The 19,181-nt window shown below is 52.0% G+C and overlaps 1 protein-coding gene across 1 annotated transcript in view; it reads left to right on the top strand.

Annotated features, from left to right (window-relative positions):
* Nucleotides 1–18,945, top strand: part of ADCY8 (adenylate cyclase 8) — a 222,390-nt gene extending 203,445 nt beyond the window's left edge. The window contains exons 15-18 of the mRNA XM_047073816.1: nt 7,876–8,022; nt 14,026–14,118; nt 15,592–15,706; nt 18,446–18,945. Of these exons, the coding sequence (XP_046929772.1) occupies nt 7,876–8,022; nt 14,026–14,118; nt 15,592–15,706; nt 18,446–18,930 (840 nt within the window). The 3' untranslated portion in view covers nt 18,931–18,945. The remainder of the gene's footprint in view (nt 1–7,875; nt 8,023–14,025; nt 14,119–15,591; nt 15,707–18,445) is intronic.
* The last annotated feature ends 236 nt before the right edge of the window (nt 18,946–19,181 follow it).

Below are 19,181 nucleotides of genomic sequence, written 5' to 3'. Positions count from 1 at the left end.
TTCTTGACAAAGCCAAGGAAGCAGAGAGAACGCTGATGTGCACCTGCTATGACCACCGGCAGGAGCAGCGAACACGCTGGAGCCCTCGGAGGGAAAACCAGAAGAGAAATGAAAAGAGAGCCGCCTTTCCGTGAAGACAGCAAATCAGTGGGGTAACGGAGGAGCAGGTGGGAGGAGCGAGAGTTCACTGGCTTTATCCCGACAGGAAGGAAACCAACCAGAGATGCTGAGACCCCCCGGTCAGCAGCTGGGATCCAGGCCACACCTCCACCGAGCAAAACAAATGACAGGTTTGGGCCTCAATCATATGAGCCGTTTTCAATAAAACGTCGTCACCCTTCTTTGAAGTTTTCAATGTTTAAATAGTTCACCCTTGACCAAGGCTTCAGATTTTACATCGCCTAGAGAACGTTCACGCTGTGGTGACGTACCGTTTCCTGAACACCTGCCGCGGGCCAGGTTCCGATATGGGCAATTGATGTAAATGACCTTCCCTTGTCTTTACATTCTTAAGGGGAGAGTCCGTCACCCTGCGTTAGCAACGAAGAAACTGGGGCTCAGTGAGGTCATGCCCTGCCTCATCTTATGGAAGCAAAGCCATCACTCAAATCCAACCCCTGGGATTTCTTCCCTCTGTGCTGCGCTGCCCCAGCCGTGGGGCAGCCCATGCTGTCTCTGGGGGTTTGGCACAACTATGGGGTGTGTGTGTGTGTGTGTGTGACAGAGGCAGGACTTCTGTGACCTGCAGGAACTCCCAATATCTTGTTATTGTGGGGCATAATGTTAGCTTCTCTTCTTGCTGCAAATCTGAACTACGATACAGACTTCTGAAAAGCTGATTGGGGTTTGGACGTGCGTTTGGGTCCCAGCTTTCACGAGGCCGCCGCAGGGCTTCCGGGTGTGAGTGGTAAAAAAGATAATGATTATCCCCATTTCGCAGATGAAGAAACTGAGGCTCGCTCAGAGCTAGTGAGCAGCAAGCTTGAATTCACCCCCAGGCCTGTGTGACTTCAAAGCTAAATCTGGTGTTTTGTCCCAAGTTGTTTCTAGGGCATGAGTGGGAGAGAAGGAGCGGCAGTGACAAGCAGGGACTCAAACCAACCGGCCACAGGGCCGTGGACAGAGCCTGGCCCCCGGGAACGTCCGGTCTAGTCGGTGCCGGCTCTGTCCCCCCACAGAGGTTCTGGCAGCCTCAGCAGAGGCTGGACGCGGCTGGCCTTGGACGTAGGACAGTGCTCACCTCCCCGGGGCGGGGACTTTGTCACAGATGAGGCCACCTGGGCTGGGTCCTCAGTGCCAGGCAGGCTACTGCGGGGTCCCGGGAAACCCACCCGCTCGTTGCAGCTCGCTGCTGAAAGGACACTAGCAAGAGCGGGTGTCTCAGATGCTGGGAAGTCCGTACCGCACGAACTCCGTCTCTGCCACTCAGCAGCTGTGTGACCTCGGGCAGCTCACCCAACCTCTCTGAGTCCACTTTTTCATCCAATTTTTGAGGAAGCAGTTCCTATCTTGCTGACTTTAGCGTGAGAACGAAGCTGAGTGAGAACACATCAAGTGCCCCGCGTAGCCTGGCGCTAGGGGGGGGTCAGTGTGGAAGGGCTGTGTGCTTGCCCTCAACAGCCTGATGCTGGACGTTCAATCCCAGCTCCTCCTCTCACGACCTCAGTAACTGAGCAAGTGATGAGCCCCTCTGGACCTCACTTCCCTCACCGACAAAGTGACAGTACGTCCCAACTTAATCCAACAGCTACAACGCTTGTTCACATGAGTTCTGATGCATAAAGCGTCTCAACGGTGCTTGGCACGTTTTAGGAGCACACCTACAATTTTTTTCCGTTCCTTCGTGATTCCAGTGCCCCACCCGCTCATTCACACCTTCATTTAGCAAGTATTTTTTTAATAAAAATTTTTTAATCCTTATTTTTGGGAGAGAGACAGAGTGCAAGCAGGGGAGGAACAGAGAGAGAGGGAGACACAGAATCAGAAGCAGGCTCCAGGCTCCGAGCCGTCAGCACAGAGCCCGACGCGGGGCTCGAACTCGCGAACCGCAAGTTCATGACCTGAGCCCGACTAAGTCGGACGCTTAACCGACTGAGCCACCCAGGCGCCCCGGCAAGTTATTTACTGAGAGACATCATATGCCAGGTGTCGTTCCAGATCCTGGGGCTCAAACAGTGAACCAAGACGACGAAGTCCTTGCCGATACGGAGCATGTGTTATAGACATGAACGTGAGTGAACGTATATTCAGAGGTGCCCGGTAGTGGTCACTTCTCCGAGGACGGAAGCAGCTGAGTAAGAGAAGAGAGTTGTGTGAAGGGGGTGGGGCTGGCCCTGGAGGGTCTCTCGGAGGTGGTGACGTTTGCACAGAAACCCGAGGACACTAATAAAGTCACCCGGTCTCAGACATTGTTCCTCCCCTGCAGAGAGGTGGCTTAACTTGGTATAAGAAACTCAGGACCTGGAAGGAGGCAGGCCTAGGTTCCCTGGATAAAGAGCCGGCCGAGACTTCAGCTTGATATCCAGGCGGAGCAGGGGGTGCGCATGTGCTCAACATCCTCTAGAAAGCCCAGAGCTGTACCTCAATCCAGGGGACGGCGGCACAATAATAGCTTTTCTGTACTCATCAATCAGTGCCATTTTCTTGGAGCCCCAGACAGCAAGCAGTAGATGGCATACTCAAAGCAGCTGACCGGGGCGGGTTGAACGCTGGGGCTGTCTTTAAAGGTGTAGGCAGGTGGCTGGAGCTTTCCCATGCCCCTCCAACCCCCCACAGCACAAATTCCATCGCTGCTGTTAACCAGCTGTGTGACCTAGGGCGGCTCACCCAACGTCTCTGAGCACATAGCCTCATCTGATTAACGGGAGATACTACGGACCTCGCTGAGCTGATGTGGGAATTAAATTGGGTAAGAAGGTGTGAAGTGGTCCGTCCAGCCTGGTGCACCCTATGGGTTCAAGGCCACATGGTGCACTTGAAAGCCCAGGGCCCTGGGTTTGGTTCCTCCTGGCCTCTGTGCTCACCAGAGAGCATCTGGCAGAGAGGGGTGAGCCTCCCACCCGTCCAACCTCCAAGACGATGGCCAGTCAAGATCCGAACTCAAGTCATATGTCTTGAGGTTTACAGAGACCCTCCCCCACACCCCTTCCCCCAGCCATCCTGTGTCAAATCAACCATCCATTCAGAAGGACTTACCGGATCTGGTTTCCAGTTCTGGTGACATTTCCCTTAGGCATTATCCTGATTACTACTGTTTTATTGTGGTGATGGCTACCCTCCTGGTGTTGGCTTACTCACGTTAGCATTCGTAGCGGCGACAGTGGGGGCTCTGGAGTCCGACTGCCTGGGTGTGAGTTCCAGCTCGGTGTCTTTTTTTTTTTTTATAAGTTTATTTTATTTTGAGAGAGAGAAAGAGAGAGAGAGCACAAACGGGTAAGGGCAGAGCGAGGGAGTGAGAGAATCCCAAGCAGGCTCCACACCGCCACCCTGGATCCGGACACAGGGCTCGAACCCACAAACCATGAGATCATGACCTGAGCCGAAATCCAGAGCTGGACGTTCAACTGACTGAGCCACCCAGGCGCCCCTCAACTCTGTGCCTTCACAACCGCGGGTCTTGGATAAGTTACTTAACCCCTACGTGCCTCAGTTTCCCCACAAATAAACCAGGATCTTCACTCCCATCTACACCCCGGGGAAGTGAGGATTCAGTGAGAGGATGTGTGTGCAGCATTCTGTGTCACGCTTGTCCCACAGTAAAGGCTCAGTAGCTGTAGCTGATATTATTAGCATTATTTGTGTTATATAAGCGATCGGAACATTCTCGTTGTTGGCAGAGGCTGGGAGCTGAATCCAAGAGGAGGCTGGAGGGTGGGAGGGGCTAGGATCCATGAGAATGATTGGTAAGAGCCCCCTGGTGACCGGCCCTTACATCACAGTGGCATTTACGGCTCCTAGGGGAAGCGGGAGGCAAGCTGGCCAACTGTGTAACTATGGAAAGGGTTTCAGAGGGCTCTGCTGGGGTCTCCTCTTTTCTGTTTTAAACAGAAAATAGTATGAGTGTTAGGGGCTCAGTTGTGTTTCCCACAATTCCTATGTCGAAGTCTTAACCCCCAGCCCTTCCGGATGCAACTCTATTTAGAGATAGAAATTTTAAAGAGGAGATTAAGTTCACAGGAAGCCATTAGGACGGGTCCTAATTCACTGTGACTGCGTCCTTCTAAGAGGAGGAGATTGGGACACAGACACACAGGGAAGGCCGTGTGAGGGCACAGGGAGAAGATGGCATCTACAAGCCAAGGAGAGAAGCCTCAGGAGAAACCGACCCTGACCAGCACCTTGATCTTAGACTTGTAGCCTCCAGAACCGTGGGATGAGAAATTTTTGTTGTTTAAGCCACCCGGTCTGCGGGGCTTTGTTAGAGCAGCCTGAACAAACTAACGTACTAGGTAATAAACACGTTTTTTCTTCTCCAAATCACAGCCCTTTGGAGGATGCAGTTCTGTAAGTTCGATTCCTCAGGTTATCTGACCCATCAAGCAGAGTTGGGCTCCTTTTCAGGGATCACTCCGCTGCTCAAGGCCAAGGGGAATGCGGCACCATGGGAAGCTGCGTGCCATTGCTCTGCTCCTGGGCTGCGGTCTGTGCTCCCCGCACCCTGCCCAGCCCAACCCCCTGCAGCCAGTCACTCCCGCCTGTGCTCTTGGGGACAAGGGCCGGCAAAGGCATTCATCCAGGTTCATCCGTGCTTGACTGATCTTGAATCAGGGACACTATCTTTCTCTGGGTCTTCCAAGGCTAGCGGTGTTAATCCAGAACAATAGCTTGACCCCTCTCTCTCGTTTTCCTTACCTGTAAAGTGGCAGTAAGAATCGGGGCTCCTTCACAGGATCATTGCAAGGATGAAATCACTGAACTCCTATGAAAGCGCTTTGTGAGCTTTGACGTTTCCTGCCAAGACCGGGCAGCATTGATTTGCAACAATTTAGAGTGTTTTATCTTGTACCAGACCCCATAGACGGCACACGCTATAGTCCAGGCATCCACAAACTATGAACTGGATGATTTGAACGCACTAAGATGAACGGCCTGGGGTCTTTGCCTTGTGCAGCTCACACGAAAGGAAGAGACAGACATTAGGTGATAACGTAGACAGCAAGGGATATAGCACGGCGCTCAGCCTCCTGACGCCATCTGTGGGTCTGAGAAGGTTTCCAAAAGACGTGGTAGCCACATGGCTAGTGATGGCAGAGGAGAAGAGCTAGCCTGGTGAGAGAGGCTAACTGCAGGAAGGAAGGACATATCCCCCTCCCAAGGGCGAGAAGCGCGTTTGTGTCTTCGGCTCTTCCAGAAGCCGACCTTGAGACAAGGATTTGGGTGAAAGTAATTGGCTTGGAGGTGGTCCCAGGAAACCCTGGGAGGCAGGAGAGTGGGAAGGAAGGGAAGATATCAGACTAGCAGACTAGTTACCTCTGTAGGGGACTGGAGCTCAATCCCCCTGGGGATTCCAGGAAATGCAGAGAGCATATCTCACAGCTATCTGGCCCAAGGGCTGAAGGAGCTGAGAAGTATAAGCCAACTGCCATCAGTCACTGGTTGAGAGCAGTACTGGGGGCCTGAATTTCCCGGAGCCATCAGCCCAATGCCAATGGGGGCAGAATGCCCTCTAGTGGTCAGAGAAAAGCTCCACGCCAAGAAACACAAGGGCTCATAGCCGGAGCCCTTGTGAGAGCCAAGGCCAGAGCCCTTGTGGTTGTGAGAGAAGAGGTCAGGACACCTGCAGCATCTTTTGCCATGTGTACCCAAGAATACAATGCTTCGGCGTTTCTGGAACACGAGGTCTGATGCAGGGAATCACAGGCAATGAAAAGGAAGAGAAAGGTGGAGGCGAGGGCACGAGTATATGAATACATGTCATGCTGCTGTGTTTGAGCTTTGTCCTGAGGGCAGTGTGGCCATCGGAGGGTTTTAAGAATGGAAGAGACATGGCCAATATTCTGTCTTTAAAAGATCACCCTCGGGGCGCCTGGGTGGCTCAGTCGGTTAAGCGTCCGACTTCAGCTCAGGTCACGATCTTGCGGTCCGTGAGTTCGAGCCCCGCGTCGGGCTCTGGGCTGATGGCCCCTCCCCCATTCATGCTCTGTCTCTCTCTGTCTCAAAAATAAGTAAACGTTAAAAAAAAAAATTAAAAAAAAATAATAAAAGATCACCCTCGGGGGTGGGGGTGGGGTGCCTAGGAGGCTCAGCCAATTAAGTGTCCAGCTCAGGTCATGATTTCATAGTTCATGAGATCAAGCCCTACGTCGGGCTCCAAACTGATCTTGCAGATCCTGCTTGGGATCCTCTCTCCCTCTCTCTCTATCCCTTCCGCTCATGTGCGCACACGCTCTCTCTCTCTCTCTCTCTCTCTCTCAAAATAAATAAACTTAAAAACAAAAGATCACTCCGGCCACGATGTGGAACATGCTTCTGGATGGGACAAAACAAGTCAAGGAGTCCAGTGTGGGCGGGAAAGCCAGTGGGCCTGATGAACAACAAATGGCAGGAGGGGCAGAAAACAATGTTTGAGATAAAGAGAAAGCCGGCAGCACTTAGCAAGTTACTGAATCCAGATGTGATGGAGAGGAAGGGGCCAGGACATCTCCGAGCATCTCTGAGCGTCTCGAACTTTGATGACTCAGCAACACTAGTGCCACCGACTGAGAGAAGGAGGGAGCAGGTTTGGGCGGAGAGAAGATGCACTTGGGTTCAGCATGCAGAGCGTGAGGGGTGTGAGGACAACCCAGCTGGAAGCCCAAGAAGGGGAGCCGACTTGAGGATAAGACTTCAGAGGCTGCCCCACTTGAATGTTGGAGAAAGATTGAGAATAAACAAGGTGGCCCAGGTAAGTGTGCAGACTTTGGACCTGGCAGTGGGTCCAGAACGGAGCCACAGCCATCAGCCACGTTTAAGATGGAAGGTGAGCCCAAAAAAGGCCTCTTTGAGGGAGCCAGGCATAATGGCAGCAAGTATGACATCGGTGAAACAAGGAAGGTCGAGACGCACGGTCTTGGGAGCAGTCACCACACTATCCCGCAGAGGCGTCCTCGAAGACATGAAGCGATATCGGTGGGGCGAGTCTTTCCACTTTGGCTGGCAGTCTGACACGGAGCGAACACCGCAGGGGTGGGGACAGGCGGTGGAGAGAACCAGTTTGAGAAGTTTGGACGAGGAGGAAGAGAGACAGGTGGGTGGTCACAGGTGTGTTCGGGCTCCCGGGTGTGTTGGACTTTTCCAAACGGGACATTTGCAGGAGGGGGGGAGGAAGAGGAGGAGGTCGTGGAGGAGAGAAGAAATAAGGAAAAGGATCACTGCGGGAAGAAGTTGCTGAAGAAGGTAGACGCGAGGGCTGTCGAGACATCAGGTAGAAACGTTGGCTTTCCACAGAAGAAAAATACATCGTCTAGGGTTGAAGCCAAAGGGATGAAAATAAATATGAATGTAGACACGAATGTAAATACTGGAACAGAGCTGGGTCACTGCCAAGAGCCTCAGTTTCCTGACAGAAGTAAGAGACAAGATCATCTCTTAAGAGGAGTCGTGTGGGGTGTGAAGTTAGTGACAGTGGTGAGGGTTTGGACTCACTGCTGAGAACAGAGAAGGAAGCTGGCCAGCAACAAAGGATGTGCAGTCAGACCTCTGGGTGCAGCCAAAGCTGGAGACTATGAATTGTCAACGGTCCCATCCACATGGTTACTGTTTTGACATGACTGTGCCAGAGCCCCGTTCTCTGCACTCTCTGTGGGTGCCAGTGCATGCGTGCATGGGGAGCATCACTGCAGAACCTCACCTCTGATAACCTTCTGGCTCCCTCCCCCCATGTGTCTCCCTGTCCAGGAGCTGTATTCCCAATCTTATGATGCCGTCGGGGTGATGTTTGCCTCCATCCCGGGGTTTGCAGACTTTTACTCTCAGACTGAGATGAATAACCAAGGGGTAGAATGCCTGCGTCTGTTGAATGAGATCATTGCTGACTTCGATGAGGTAAGTCACAGCCTCAGAAGCCTCCAATCACCAGTGGGCACCACTCTTGTAAAAGCATCATGTCCACCGTAGCAATAGCCATTGTTTGCACTTACAGGACTCCAGGCTGTAGTGTAGACACAAACACGTATTATCTAATTTAATTTTCACAAGAGATAAACACCAGGGTTTCTCCACCTGGGGGATCAAGAGCATAAGCCTCAGTGAGGCTAGGTAATCTAACCCAATGTCAAACAACCATCAAATGGCAAAACCAGGACTTGGAGGCCGCTGCTACTCGGGCACTGGCGTCACAGAGACTGGGCAGTGATGGGGACATTTCTCCATCTGCTCAAAGTGCCAGAGATAAAACCATCAGTTAGCATTTTGTCCAAGACCTAAACATAAGCGTACGCATAATCCAGATAGTACTTTGTTCTTTTAGGCTCCATGAGTCTAAAGAACACATCACATGGGAGGAGATACTCTTGCTGTACTAAATTTACATTAATAGGCTTGGCAGGAATGATCCTTCCCCACCCCCTCCCCCCACGCCTGCCATCTTCTAGCTTGAAGTGGGGCACCGTTGTCCATCTGTCTGCCCAGGCCTGAGAAGGGAAGTGATTCATTGAGAAAATGCTGAGGAAGAGACCTTGCAAAGATGTGGGTTCAGCTGAAGTCTAGCCTGCTAGCCTGATGCCCTTGGAAATCCAAAACAGGGTACAGCAGTGCATTATCAGTAGCCAGACCTCATGGCGTTCTTGAGAATGACGTGGGTGGGGCACCGGGAGGATTGGTGACGTTACCCATTGTGACATCGTCACCCTCTCGCTCCACCCCCACGTTCCGTTTAGCTACTGAGCCCCGTGGGTTCCTTTTTGATGGCTCTTTGGTCTGCCCCTTCCTCACTACCATTGCTGCCCTATCCTTGCTTTCCACCATCTTACTTGTCCCTGGATGACTGCAGCCATTCTCTAGCTGCCCCCTCCTGTATCTCACCTCAGCAGTCACCAAAAGCAAGACTATCTTTTCACATCCCTTTGAAACCTGAAGCCCATCAGTGCCTCCCCTTTTCCAGCGCCTCATAAGGTCACCTGAGGCTTTGCACTTGCTTTGAACTCGCTGGTCCTGTACCCTCTCCAGCTTTACCTCCCACTGCGTGCCACCTGTCCCCCACCCCCACCCAAGCACCATCCAGCTACTTACAAGCGCTTACACCCACCTGGCTGTTCACACACTGCCCTCTCTGCCCAGAAGTTATGCCATTGTCACTATACCCTGTCCTCTCTCCCTCAACTCCACGGGCAGCAGAACATGGAACACTCCCTGAACAGTCAATTCAGACATCATCTCTACTTGTGACGCCTCTTCTCATCCCCCTTCTACCCAGCTAAATGTCGTTGCTCTTTTTTCGATGAAAAATGTATACTCTGGAACCTGCCCTCAGAGAGCCTGAAACCCTTCAGTGTGCAAATCTGCCTCCCCCACCAGCCACTTAGTTTGGGGGCAGAGACCCATCTTATTAATATAAATGTTTACCACGTGTTGCCACAAATGCAAAACAAACTCAAGACATGACATTCAGTTACTTACCCCTCAACAAAACCCACAGGGGGAGAATTATTAGCCTTCGTTTCACAAATAAGCAAAACCGAGGCTGAGAGACAGCAAGAGAGCCCAGGCTTTGCCACCACCAATTGGCCCAGCCAACATTTCCACCCAGGTCCGCCATACTGTTTGGGTTTTTAACCATTAACTGGCATCTCATGGTTCCAGTTTTGCAGCCAAAAAGGCAACAAGGGCCATTTTGGTTGTCCTAGGGATGGGAATGGGGATCAAGATAAATAAGACACGGTCCCTTTTTGCTTCGCATGGCTTCCCAGTCTAGGGAGGGACAAGATGATTGAGTCACCTTTACATGGGAAGTAAGTGTACTCATTCAGAGGGCCTGGCATTGTGGAGAGTAGAGGGTGATTCCATGGTAACAGTATCTTTATTCCAGCTCTTTTTGACAGGCCATAAGCTCATAAAGATAGGAATTATATTCTTATGTGTCCTGTTAAGTCCTCAGGGGCTGGTGCTGTGCGTAGAACATAAGAGATGTTCGTAACAGACGCTTACCAAGTATTTGCTAATGGGATCAACCAATCAATTAATTAATTAATGGGGGACAAAAATCAGCAGACAAATAGCAAGGTGAAGAGAAACTAGGGCAATCCAAAACATATCTTCAAATTAAAAAAAAGAAGGTAAAATAGCTGTATTAAAAATAATCTGACCGAAGGTTGAGCCATCAGGCTTTGTTTTATTTTAAACGCTGTAGCACCCCCCCATTCCTCCAAAGTGCTCACAAGCAAGTTTTTCAATTGTAATGCACAAATTTCAACTAAATTTGCATCTCAGTGCCCCAGTTTGTAGACCCCAGGAGTCTTAGGAAAAACAGACAGCGCCCCTAGTGGTAGTGGTGTGTTTTTGCAGAGGGAGGTTGGGGGGAGGCTAGGAGAAGGGGGGTGGGGGCGGGATTGGTCCAGGAGCTGGGCTTTAGAGCAGGAGGAGGAGGAGGAGAGGGAGGAGGAGCTGGCAGGGAGGTGAGAGAAGAAAGATAGGAGAGCAGAGCAGAGAAGGAGAAACGGAAAGAAGAGATGGCACAGAGGAGGAGGAAGAGGGGAGAGCACGTGGTCAGCAGGAACATTCTCTGGCTTGCCAACCCCTCGGGCCACCCGCACGTGCCTTCTGTGTCAGGAGAGACCCTCTGCATTCTGCCCTGGCGAAGCTCCAGCCAGATGCCCTGGTGCTGACTTTAATAACAATGCTGCTCCGGCTAATAAAACCACCACGGGAACCTGAGAGCCTGCAAAATTCCCTCCGGGCTCGAGGAAAGCAGAACACCGCACGGAGCACATGCGCCAAGACTGGGTTCAAGACTCCTCACCCCAGGGCCCCTGCTTCCTCGAAGGCTGAAGGGCGCTCCCACGTTTCAGCACTCCGTGCGGACTAGTGAATTAATAAAGGGGCTGATTAGGAACCGCGTTATGCCCCCAGACGCTTTTAGCTCTATGGTGGATCGATTTGCTGCGTGGACACTAAATGAAAATAATGAAGCCGTTTGCTACCTTCTGATCCACTTCTGAGAGGAGGCAGCATTGCCTGGGCCCGAAATTGGCCCTTGGCCAGGTACTTCCAAGAGCAGAGAGGAAGAGTCCCCCCTCCCCGCAGAAAGCTGGGGAAATGCAGCTGTACGGAGGCAGAAGGACAGAGGCGGGCCACCAAAGACATGCCTTAGATCCCGAACTAACACTTTAACGGCCGAAGGGATGCTGAGACCAAACCTCAGTGTAGTGTCTGAGGGCAAGTGTCAGACGTGATCCCAGGCTGAGGACACTCAGCCTTCCCTGGACGCGGTTTGTGCGATCTCAGCCAGGGCAGAAGAGGGGCTTCACTCAATGGCTCAAGAAACAAAAATAACAAAGGCTGCCTCAGCTGTGAATCAGGCAACACAAACACACACGCACGCACGCGCGCACACACACACACACACACACTCCAAAGCAAATCTCAAAAGCACCTGCCTGTGTTTCCCTTGTTTCTCTGAAGAATTTCTCTCCAGCTGGAATTTTTCACGTTTTCTTAGCTCCAGAATCATTTTGACAGGATGCCTGTAGCAAGATGCATATGGAAAACCCATCTTCCCTTCTTGGTCTGGCCCACCTGTCTGCCCAGCCCCAGCACGGCATGAGCCCCGAAGGACATCACAGTCTTTAAGGGAGGCAGAGAGTTGGAAAACCAGAAGTTACATTTAGATACCCACCCACGTGGAGGAAGAGGAGGCCAGAACTTAGCCCTGGGAGCCAAGGAGGTTTGAGTTTTGAACCTACCTTTTCTGCGGAGGGAGTGAGACACAGAATCTGGATAGCTTTGAACATGGGGCTAAGGATTTTCTGAAAGATCAGATGTGGGTTATGATGTTTTTACCCAGAACAACTAAACAATGGAGATGCCATTAATCAAGGGGCAGGTGGGTAGAGAGGACCAAGGGTGTAGCTTTGGGAATGGCAGGTTGGCGATGCCTTTGAGGACTGTAATGGGGATGTCATATAGCAGTTTTGTGCGGAAGAGTCTGATGGTCAAGGAAGGACACATGCATTTAGGAATCTTGGGCAGAGAGATTGTGTTGAAAGCCCACGAACCATGATGACAGAAAAAAAGAAGAGGTCTGAGGCCTGAGCCCCGGGGCCCCCAACACTGTGAGATAAGGAAGATAAGAAGGAACTAGCAAAGGACGCTGAGGAGTTGCCAGTGGTGTGGAAATAAAGCCATGAGTGGGCAGAAACCACGTGGGAGAGGTGTGGCAATCAACCGGGTAAGATCCAGACAGTGGACCAAGTGAGGCCTGGACAAGAGCAATGTCAGTGTCAAGGTGGTTCTGGGGGATTTAGAAAATGATGGGGAAGAAGTTGGAGGCAGTGAGTAGAGAGAACTCTGCAAATTTTTACAGCAAAAGGAAGGAGACAGGTAGAAAGAAATGTGGTGTCCCGGAAGACTTTCTCTAAGATGGGAAAAATAACCACAGCCCTCTCCTGACTTCCTTGAACCTACCATGCATCTTCCCCAACCTCCAGGCCTCATTCGTGTCGTCCCCTCTGTCCGGATGCCCCTCTCAACCCTTTCCGCGCCCCCCAGCCTCCCAGCACCCAAACCCATGCACCCACCACTAAAAGACCCTCCCTCACTCTTTAGAAGTGAAGCTAGAAGTCACTTGCTCAGGGGAGCCTTCCCAGCCCCTCCAGATTTCATCAAAATGCTCCTCTCTCCTTGTTCCCACATCCTGTACGTTTCCGTCATGTGCTTTACCAGAATTGAGGCAGGGCACGTTTTGTGTGATGGTTTATTTAACATGTCACACACACACACACCCTGCCTGGGCTGTCAGCCCTCGGATGGCTGGGACCTCCTGTCCTATTCATGAGACATTGCAGAAGCTCAGTGGATAGTTCCTGTATTAGTTTACTTCCGCTGCTGTGACAAACCACCGCAAATTTAGTGACTCAAGACAACAGAAATTTACGATGTTACAGTTTGGAGGTCAGAAGCCCAAAATGGATGTCACAGGGTTAAATCAAGGTGTCAGCGCAGCTGTGTTCCTTCTGGAGGCTCTAGGGGAAACTGTTTCATTCTGGCTACTAAAGGCCACCTGCATTTCTTGGCTGGTGGCTCCTTCCCCCGTCTTTAGAGCCCGTGGTCACCCTGCTGTGACTTCCGCTCCTGCCTGATATCACATTGCCTTCTCCAACTTTCCCGCCTCCTCCTTTCACTTATGAGGACGTTTGCGATTACTTGGAGCGCACCCAGCTAGTCTAGGGAATCTCCCCACCTCAGGATCGTTAACTTCATCACATCTGCAAAGTCCTTTCTGCTCTGGAAGGTAAGACACCCACGGGTTCCAAGAATTAGGACCTGGACATCTTCTGCAGGCAGTGGAATGGGAAGCCACAGGAAGGTTTTGCACAGAGTGGGGACATGATCTGACTTCCCCCTGAATGGGACCACTCTGGCTGCCATGCTGGGGGTGAGGGGGGGTGAGGCGGAGAGCAAGCAGGTACATTATTCTGATACAACCACCGGGTGGAAGCCAACAGTGGCTCAGGCCAGGATGCTGACAGACAAGAGTTAAGACTCCAAATCCATGTGGAAGGTGTAGCCAAAATTTGTTGATGCTCTGGGGAACAGTTGGGATTTCTTCTTTGAAGTAGTAAAGTAAGCGTTCGTTTCAAAGATTCATCGAAACCGATCTACTCCTTAAAGGGTGTCTGGTCACACCCATCCCGGCACCTGCCACCTGCCGGGTGCTCAGTAAACATGTTGATTGCCCAAATGCATGATCCACAGGGAGAAAGGTAGCGTCCTCAAGGCTGCTAAACCAGGCAGAGGTCGTCCTTTGTGTGAGCCAGGAGCGTGTTTCAGGAAGCCCCTGTCTTCTGGAAGAATAAACACCAGAGCTAACGTGGTTGCTTGGATCTATTTCAGCTGCTAGGCGAAGACCGGTTTCAGGACATTGAAAAGATTAAGACCATCGGCAGCACCTACATGGCCGTGTCGGGCCTGTCACCTGAAAAACAGGTAAAGGAACACCTTGCATTCAGCTGCACCATATGGCAGGGGCCTCACTCTTGTCGGGTCCCTGAAGACAGAGAGGCCATCGTCACCAGGCTGCCTGGGGACCGGTAGGGAGGAAATCTGATGAACTGGATATTCTAGTCGTGTGATGTACATTTGCTCCCGAGGGAATGAGGGTCTACTGGATGAAATGATGCCTCTACGACCCAGAAACCTCTAGGCTCCATGCTGAACGTCATTGTTGACTTGATGGACAAAATACCCTGGCTGAGAAATACCCTGATTATGATTTAATTATGAGTGTCACCAAATCCCCAATACCGGCCTGTGTTCTTGTTCTTACTTGTGTAAGTAGGACGTAAGAACGACAATAGCTTCTGTTCTTTTGAGGGCCCTGTGTCGGGCACCAGCGTTAAGTGAGAACACTAGCACTTACCTTGCAGCGTTAGTGGGCGCGACAGCATTACGCTCTCTACACCCAGTAGGTGCTCAATACACCCAGTAGGTGCTCAATAAATGCTACGTGCATATGAGTCTAAGTTCCTGGGAAGAAGGAATCCTCATCCCTTCTTCTCATCCTTCCTTTGTTGACTTTCCAACTAAACACCTAGAAACATTCCAAGAGTAACTATCCGGGACGAAAACCATACTAGTAATCGGTTACCTGTGCATGGCACTTGAGAGCAGGGGTCCACAAAGTACATCCTGCCTGCCAAACCTGACCCATCATCTGTTTCTATAAATACAATTTTATTGGAACACAACCACACACACACACACACACACACACGCACACACATTACATACATTTTTTCCTTCGGCTCCTTTCAAGCTAAAATGGCAGTTCTGAGTATCCCTGAGGAGGCCCAAAACGTTTGCTCTCTAATCCATTACCGAAACTACTTGCCAACCTCTGCTCTGGAGGGGTACCAAGTTCTTTCGCATGCACAATCTCATTCAATCCCCGGGAGGTAGGGAGGTAGGCGGGGCAAGGATGCTGATCCCCATCTTACAGGTGAGGAGACGGAGGTTCAGAGAGGCACAGAGGCTTACTCCGCACCCCCCTCAAGGTCCGTGACCAAATGTCGAAGCAAATGTGAAACATCCCTTGTACAGTGTGAGTACTTGAAAGGAAGTACACGTTTCCTAGATGGAAACACGACACATGCAAACATAAACACGCACACGCGCACCAGTGAGCACAGTCAGGAATTCATAGTGTGGCCGCCTGAATACACGAGTGTCGACGCGGGGAAAGGAATCTGATAAGCCACACACGTTACACTGAGTTAAGCAAATCTCCTGCCATCCTGTGTTCGGGGACACTGCCGACGGGGGTGTTGGGGGCTCCCACACCTGGCCGTCTTCATCCCAGGGATGCGCAGGTGGGTTCGGACGTAGCGCGGGGCTCCCCTCTGCTGCAGAAAGGTCCACGTTCACCACGGTGAGTGAGTTCTCCTCTCACTTGTGCTCCAGCAATGTGAAGACAAGTGGGGACATCTGTGTGCCCTGGCCGACTTCTCCCTCGCCCTGACGGAAAGCATACAGGAGATCAACAAACATTCCTTCAACAATTTCGAACTCCGGATTGGTGAGTAGCAGCTGGAGGTGTGGCCCCCTCCCTCCCCCCCCCCAGAGCTCCCTGGCCTGGCTCCATCAGACCCCTCCCCCACTCCCTGCCCCATGCCCTGGGCACCCTGGGCCATGGGGAGCTTTCTCCTACAACACGCAGCAGGCTTAGTGTGACCTCGCCAAGGACAGGGACGGGGACAGCGTCAGCTCAGGCCTGTCTAGACTTCCTCTTGCTCTGGGTGCTGGAAGCCAGGGAAGGCTGCTGGCCTGGGTGCAGACATACACAGCAGGCCCTACACCATAGCCACCTTTCCTCCAGCTCACTTGTGCAGTGCCCCACCCGCACAACACCCTGCTGAGGGAGGGAGTTGAGTCATCTCTCATTCACTCTGTCCCATGTCCTTGGTCAGTGTGTTGGTCTCCAGTCCTTCTGGATATGCCTTAAAGCAAAAGCAGGATTGCACTCCCAAAGATGTCAGATACTGTGGTGTGCAGGGACGGCAGAGAGGCTCCTAGCTCCTCACTTGGCCACACAGCTCACCCTTCCTTGCGCTCAGAGACCCCCTCGTGCAGCACAGCAATGCAACAGAAACCACAGCCCGGTGCATAATGACCCTTTATACGTTGTATAACTCGCCAACTTCTTTGGCATCTCTGCTGCTTCTCGAAGGCCCCCCTACAGCATGGTCTGAAAGCCGTAAACTCAGGCCCAGAGAAGGGGGGTGATAGCTTCCGATCACACAGCCAAGCGGACACCCTGGAGGGAGCCCCAGGACTTCCGGACAGACCAGGGACGTCTGGCTGCCGGGCTGCAGCCTAAGACGGCCTTTGCCACAGTCTTCGTATTTTACGTCTCCTCTGGCCTTCATGCCGTTTTACTTACTTGGCTCTCCCTCACCAGCTTTCAAGAAAAAAACAGTCAAGAAATACCAGTATCTGACTTGTCAGATCTTTGTTCATATATAAAAGCTCTATTTTATGTTTTTGGTCTATGGATGGGATGTTCAAGGCTTGTTCCCGCATCTTCCACTGACCCTACGTGTCCTTGCTGAAATCCTTTGACCACACAACGGAACCAGGACTAAAAACCAGAACTTTAACCCTGAACAAAGGCGGGAGATGTCGCTGGGCTCAGGGCCGACCCTTGGTGTGAAATCTCACAGTGCTGGCATAGATCAGAGGTTAGAAGATTATTTTCCCCATTTCACGGGGCACCTCTGTTTGTGTCTGGGGTCAGCTGTGGCCACCTCTGTGAAGTTGGGCCAATCATTCCAACCCTCTGAAGGTCAGTTTCCTCGTGTGCAAGCTGGGCGTGATGTTATTACCCCCATCCCTGCCTGCCTCTTAGCAGTAACGAGGGATCAGACGAGGTGATGCCTGTGAGGGGCTCCGCAAGGCGTGGAGGGAGCCCCATCACTGTGATGCCCACACATTCTGTAGGGTCTGCTTCTCTGATTTCTGTTTATTTTGTATGGGGCGGGGAGGGGTTGTACTTCCCTCCGCCTAGAATGATCTAACCCAGACATCTGCATGGCTTGTCCCACCACATTCTTCAGATGGCCCTTCCCTAAGCCACCTTCCTCCAAAATGCCCCCTCCCACCTCTCTCTTCCTTTAACCTGACCGGGTTTTCGTTCTAGCCTCTATTATTCATTGATATTGTATTGCTTGTTTTGATATTTCCTTCTCTCCGGGTGAAGGTAAGCCCCATGAGGGTTGGGGCTCTCGTCTCTTTTCTTTCCCACCCATTGCCCCGGTGCCTGGAACGGTCCTGGTACCTAGAAGGTGTCTAGTCAATTTAGTAGAATACACGAGAAATTCAAAGTCCAATAGAAGGAGACCTACGTGCTCACCAACGTGTTTGGTGAAATGCTATTATTCCTGGCAGAGAAGTCCGTGTCTCGTAAAGGAGGAGGCGTCGAAGATGTCTTAAAAGGCATTTGCCAAATAAGATGTGGGGGTTGGACAGAAATGATAGTCCAAGCAGAAAGAAAGGCAGGGACAAAGGCACAGAGGTGGGCGACGGCCGACAGGTGAGGGGGGACTCTAGCGGGTCAGTGCGGACACAAAGGTGAAGGAGAGGGTGGCGGTGAAGGAGCTGACAAAGCAGGACGAGCCACATTCGAGAAGCCCTTGGTTGTGATCCCAAGGGGCCTGGGCTTCATCCTACAGGCAAAAGGGGCCGTGGCAGGTGTTGAAGCGGTTGGAACTTGGCCAGATGGGCACCAGCCAGAGCCCTCTTGCTGTGGTGGGAGGCGTGGGGGCTGGTCTGCTGGAGGACAAGGGAGGAGGCAGGGAGGCCCGTTGGGAGGCTTGTGCCACGGACCGAGGGAATGACGCTCAGGCCCTGGACTAAAACAGAGAAGGCAAAGGTCTACCCAGGCTCTCAGAGCACTGCAACAGCGGAGGCTGGAGGAGACCCCAGCGTCCTGACTCGTGGCACAGTGCTCCGTCCGTCCCATGGGCTACGTCAGCGTCCTGGTGAAAATTCTCCTAATTTGCTCGAGAGCAGTCCCTGGTAGTCAGGCACCATGCCAAGGCTTTCTTCCCGTTATCTCATTCCATCTTCCTTCTACTCTGCACGTGGGAAAAGTGAGGTCCACCCAGGCTAAGTAACTGACCCAGGCCGCTCACCCAGTGAGCGGCCGAGGCGGGATCCACAGAGACCATACCTTCCCTGCTCACTGTCCCAGGCAGGGGTGCAGCCACCTCAGTGATGTCCCTCTTCTCTTACCTCTCGCTCCTTTGCTCGCTCGCAGGCATCAGTCACGGCTCCGTGGTAGCTGGGGTCATCGGCGCTAAGAAGCCACAATATGACATTTGGGGCAAAACTGTGAACCTGGCGAGCCGAATGGACAGCACAGGGGTCAGCGGCAGGATCCAAGTCCCCGAGGAGACCTATCTCATCCTGAAGGACCAGGGCTTTGCCTTCGACTACCGAGGGGAGATCTACGTGAAGGGCATCAGTGAGCAGGAAGGGAAAATCAAAACGTACTTTCTCCTGGGAAGAGTCCAACCCAACCCGTTCATCCTGCCCCCGAGAAGACTGCCCGGGCAGTACTCACTGGCCGCGGTCGTCCTGGGCCTTGTCCAGTCCCTCAACAGGCAAAGGCAGAAGCAGTTGCTCAATGAGAACATCAACACAGGGATCAAGGGCCACTACAACCGGCGGACTTTGCTGACACCCAGTGGGCCAGAGCCCGGGGCCCAGGCTGAGGGCGCCGACAAGTCCGATTCGCCATGAAAGCATTTTCTTTGTGTTCCCTTTTTTTGTATTTCTTTTATATATAAAATAAATATACTAATAAAAAGGTTTAATTTTTTTTAGAACAAGGATCGTTTCATTGGTCTTGGGATACACTAGACTGAGGACAGGATTTGAGCTTCTCCTCAAATCAGGGACATTTATCGATCACCTCGAATGCACGAGGTTCTTTGGGAAGCACAGATAAATAAGACCTGCTCCCTTGACCTTGAAAGGCTCACAACTGAGTA

The sequence above is a fragment of the Lynx rufus genome, unplaced genomic scaffold (genome assembly GCF_022079265.1).
Source record: "Lynx rufus isolate CCGP_SWC_20201006 ecotype Redwood Valley unplaced genomic scaffold, mLynRuf1.p SCAF_12, whole genome shotgun sequence".
NCBI lineage: Eukaryota > Metazoa > Chordata > Mammalia > Carnivora > Felidae > Lynx > Lynx rufus.
The sequence above is the reverse complement of the archived record's forward strand: the minus strand, read 5'-3'. Positions and strand labels throughout refer to the sequence as shown.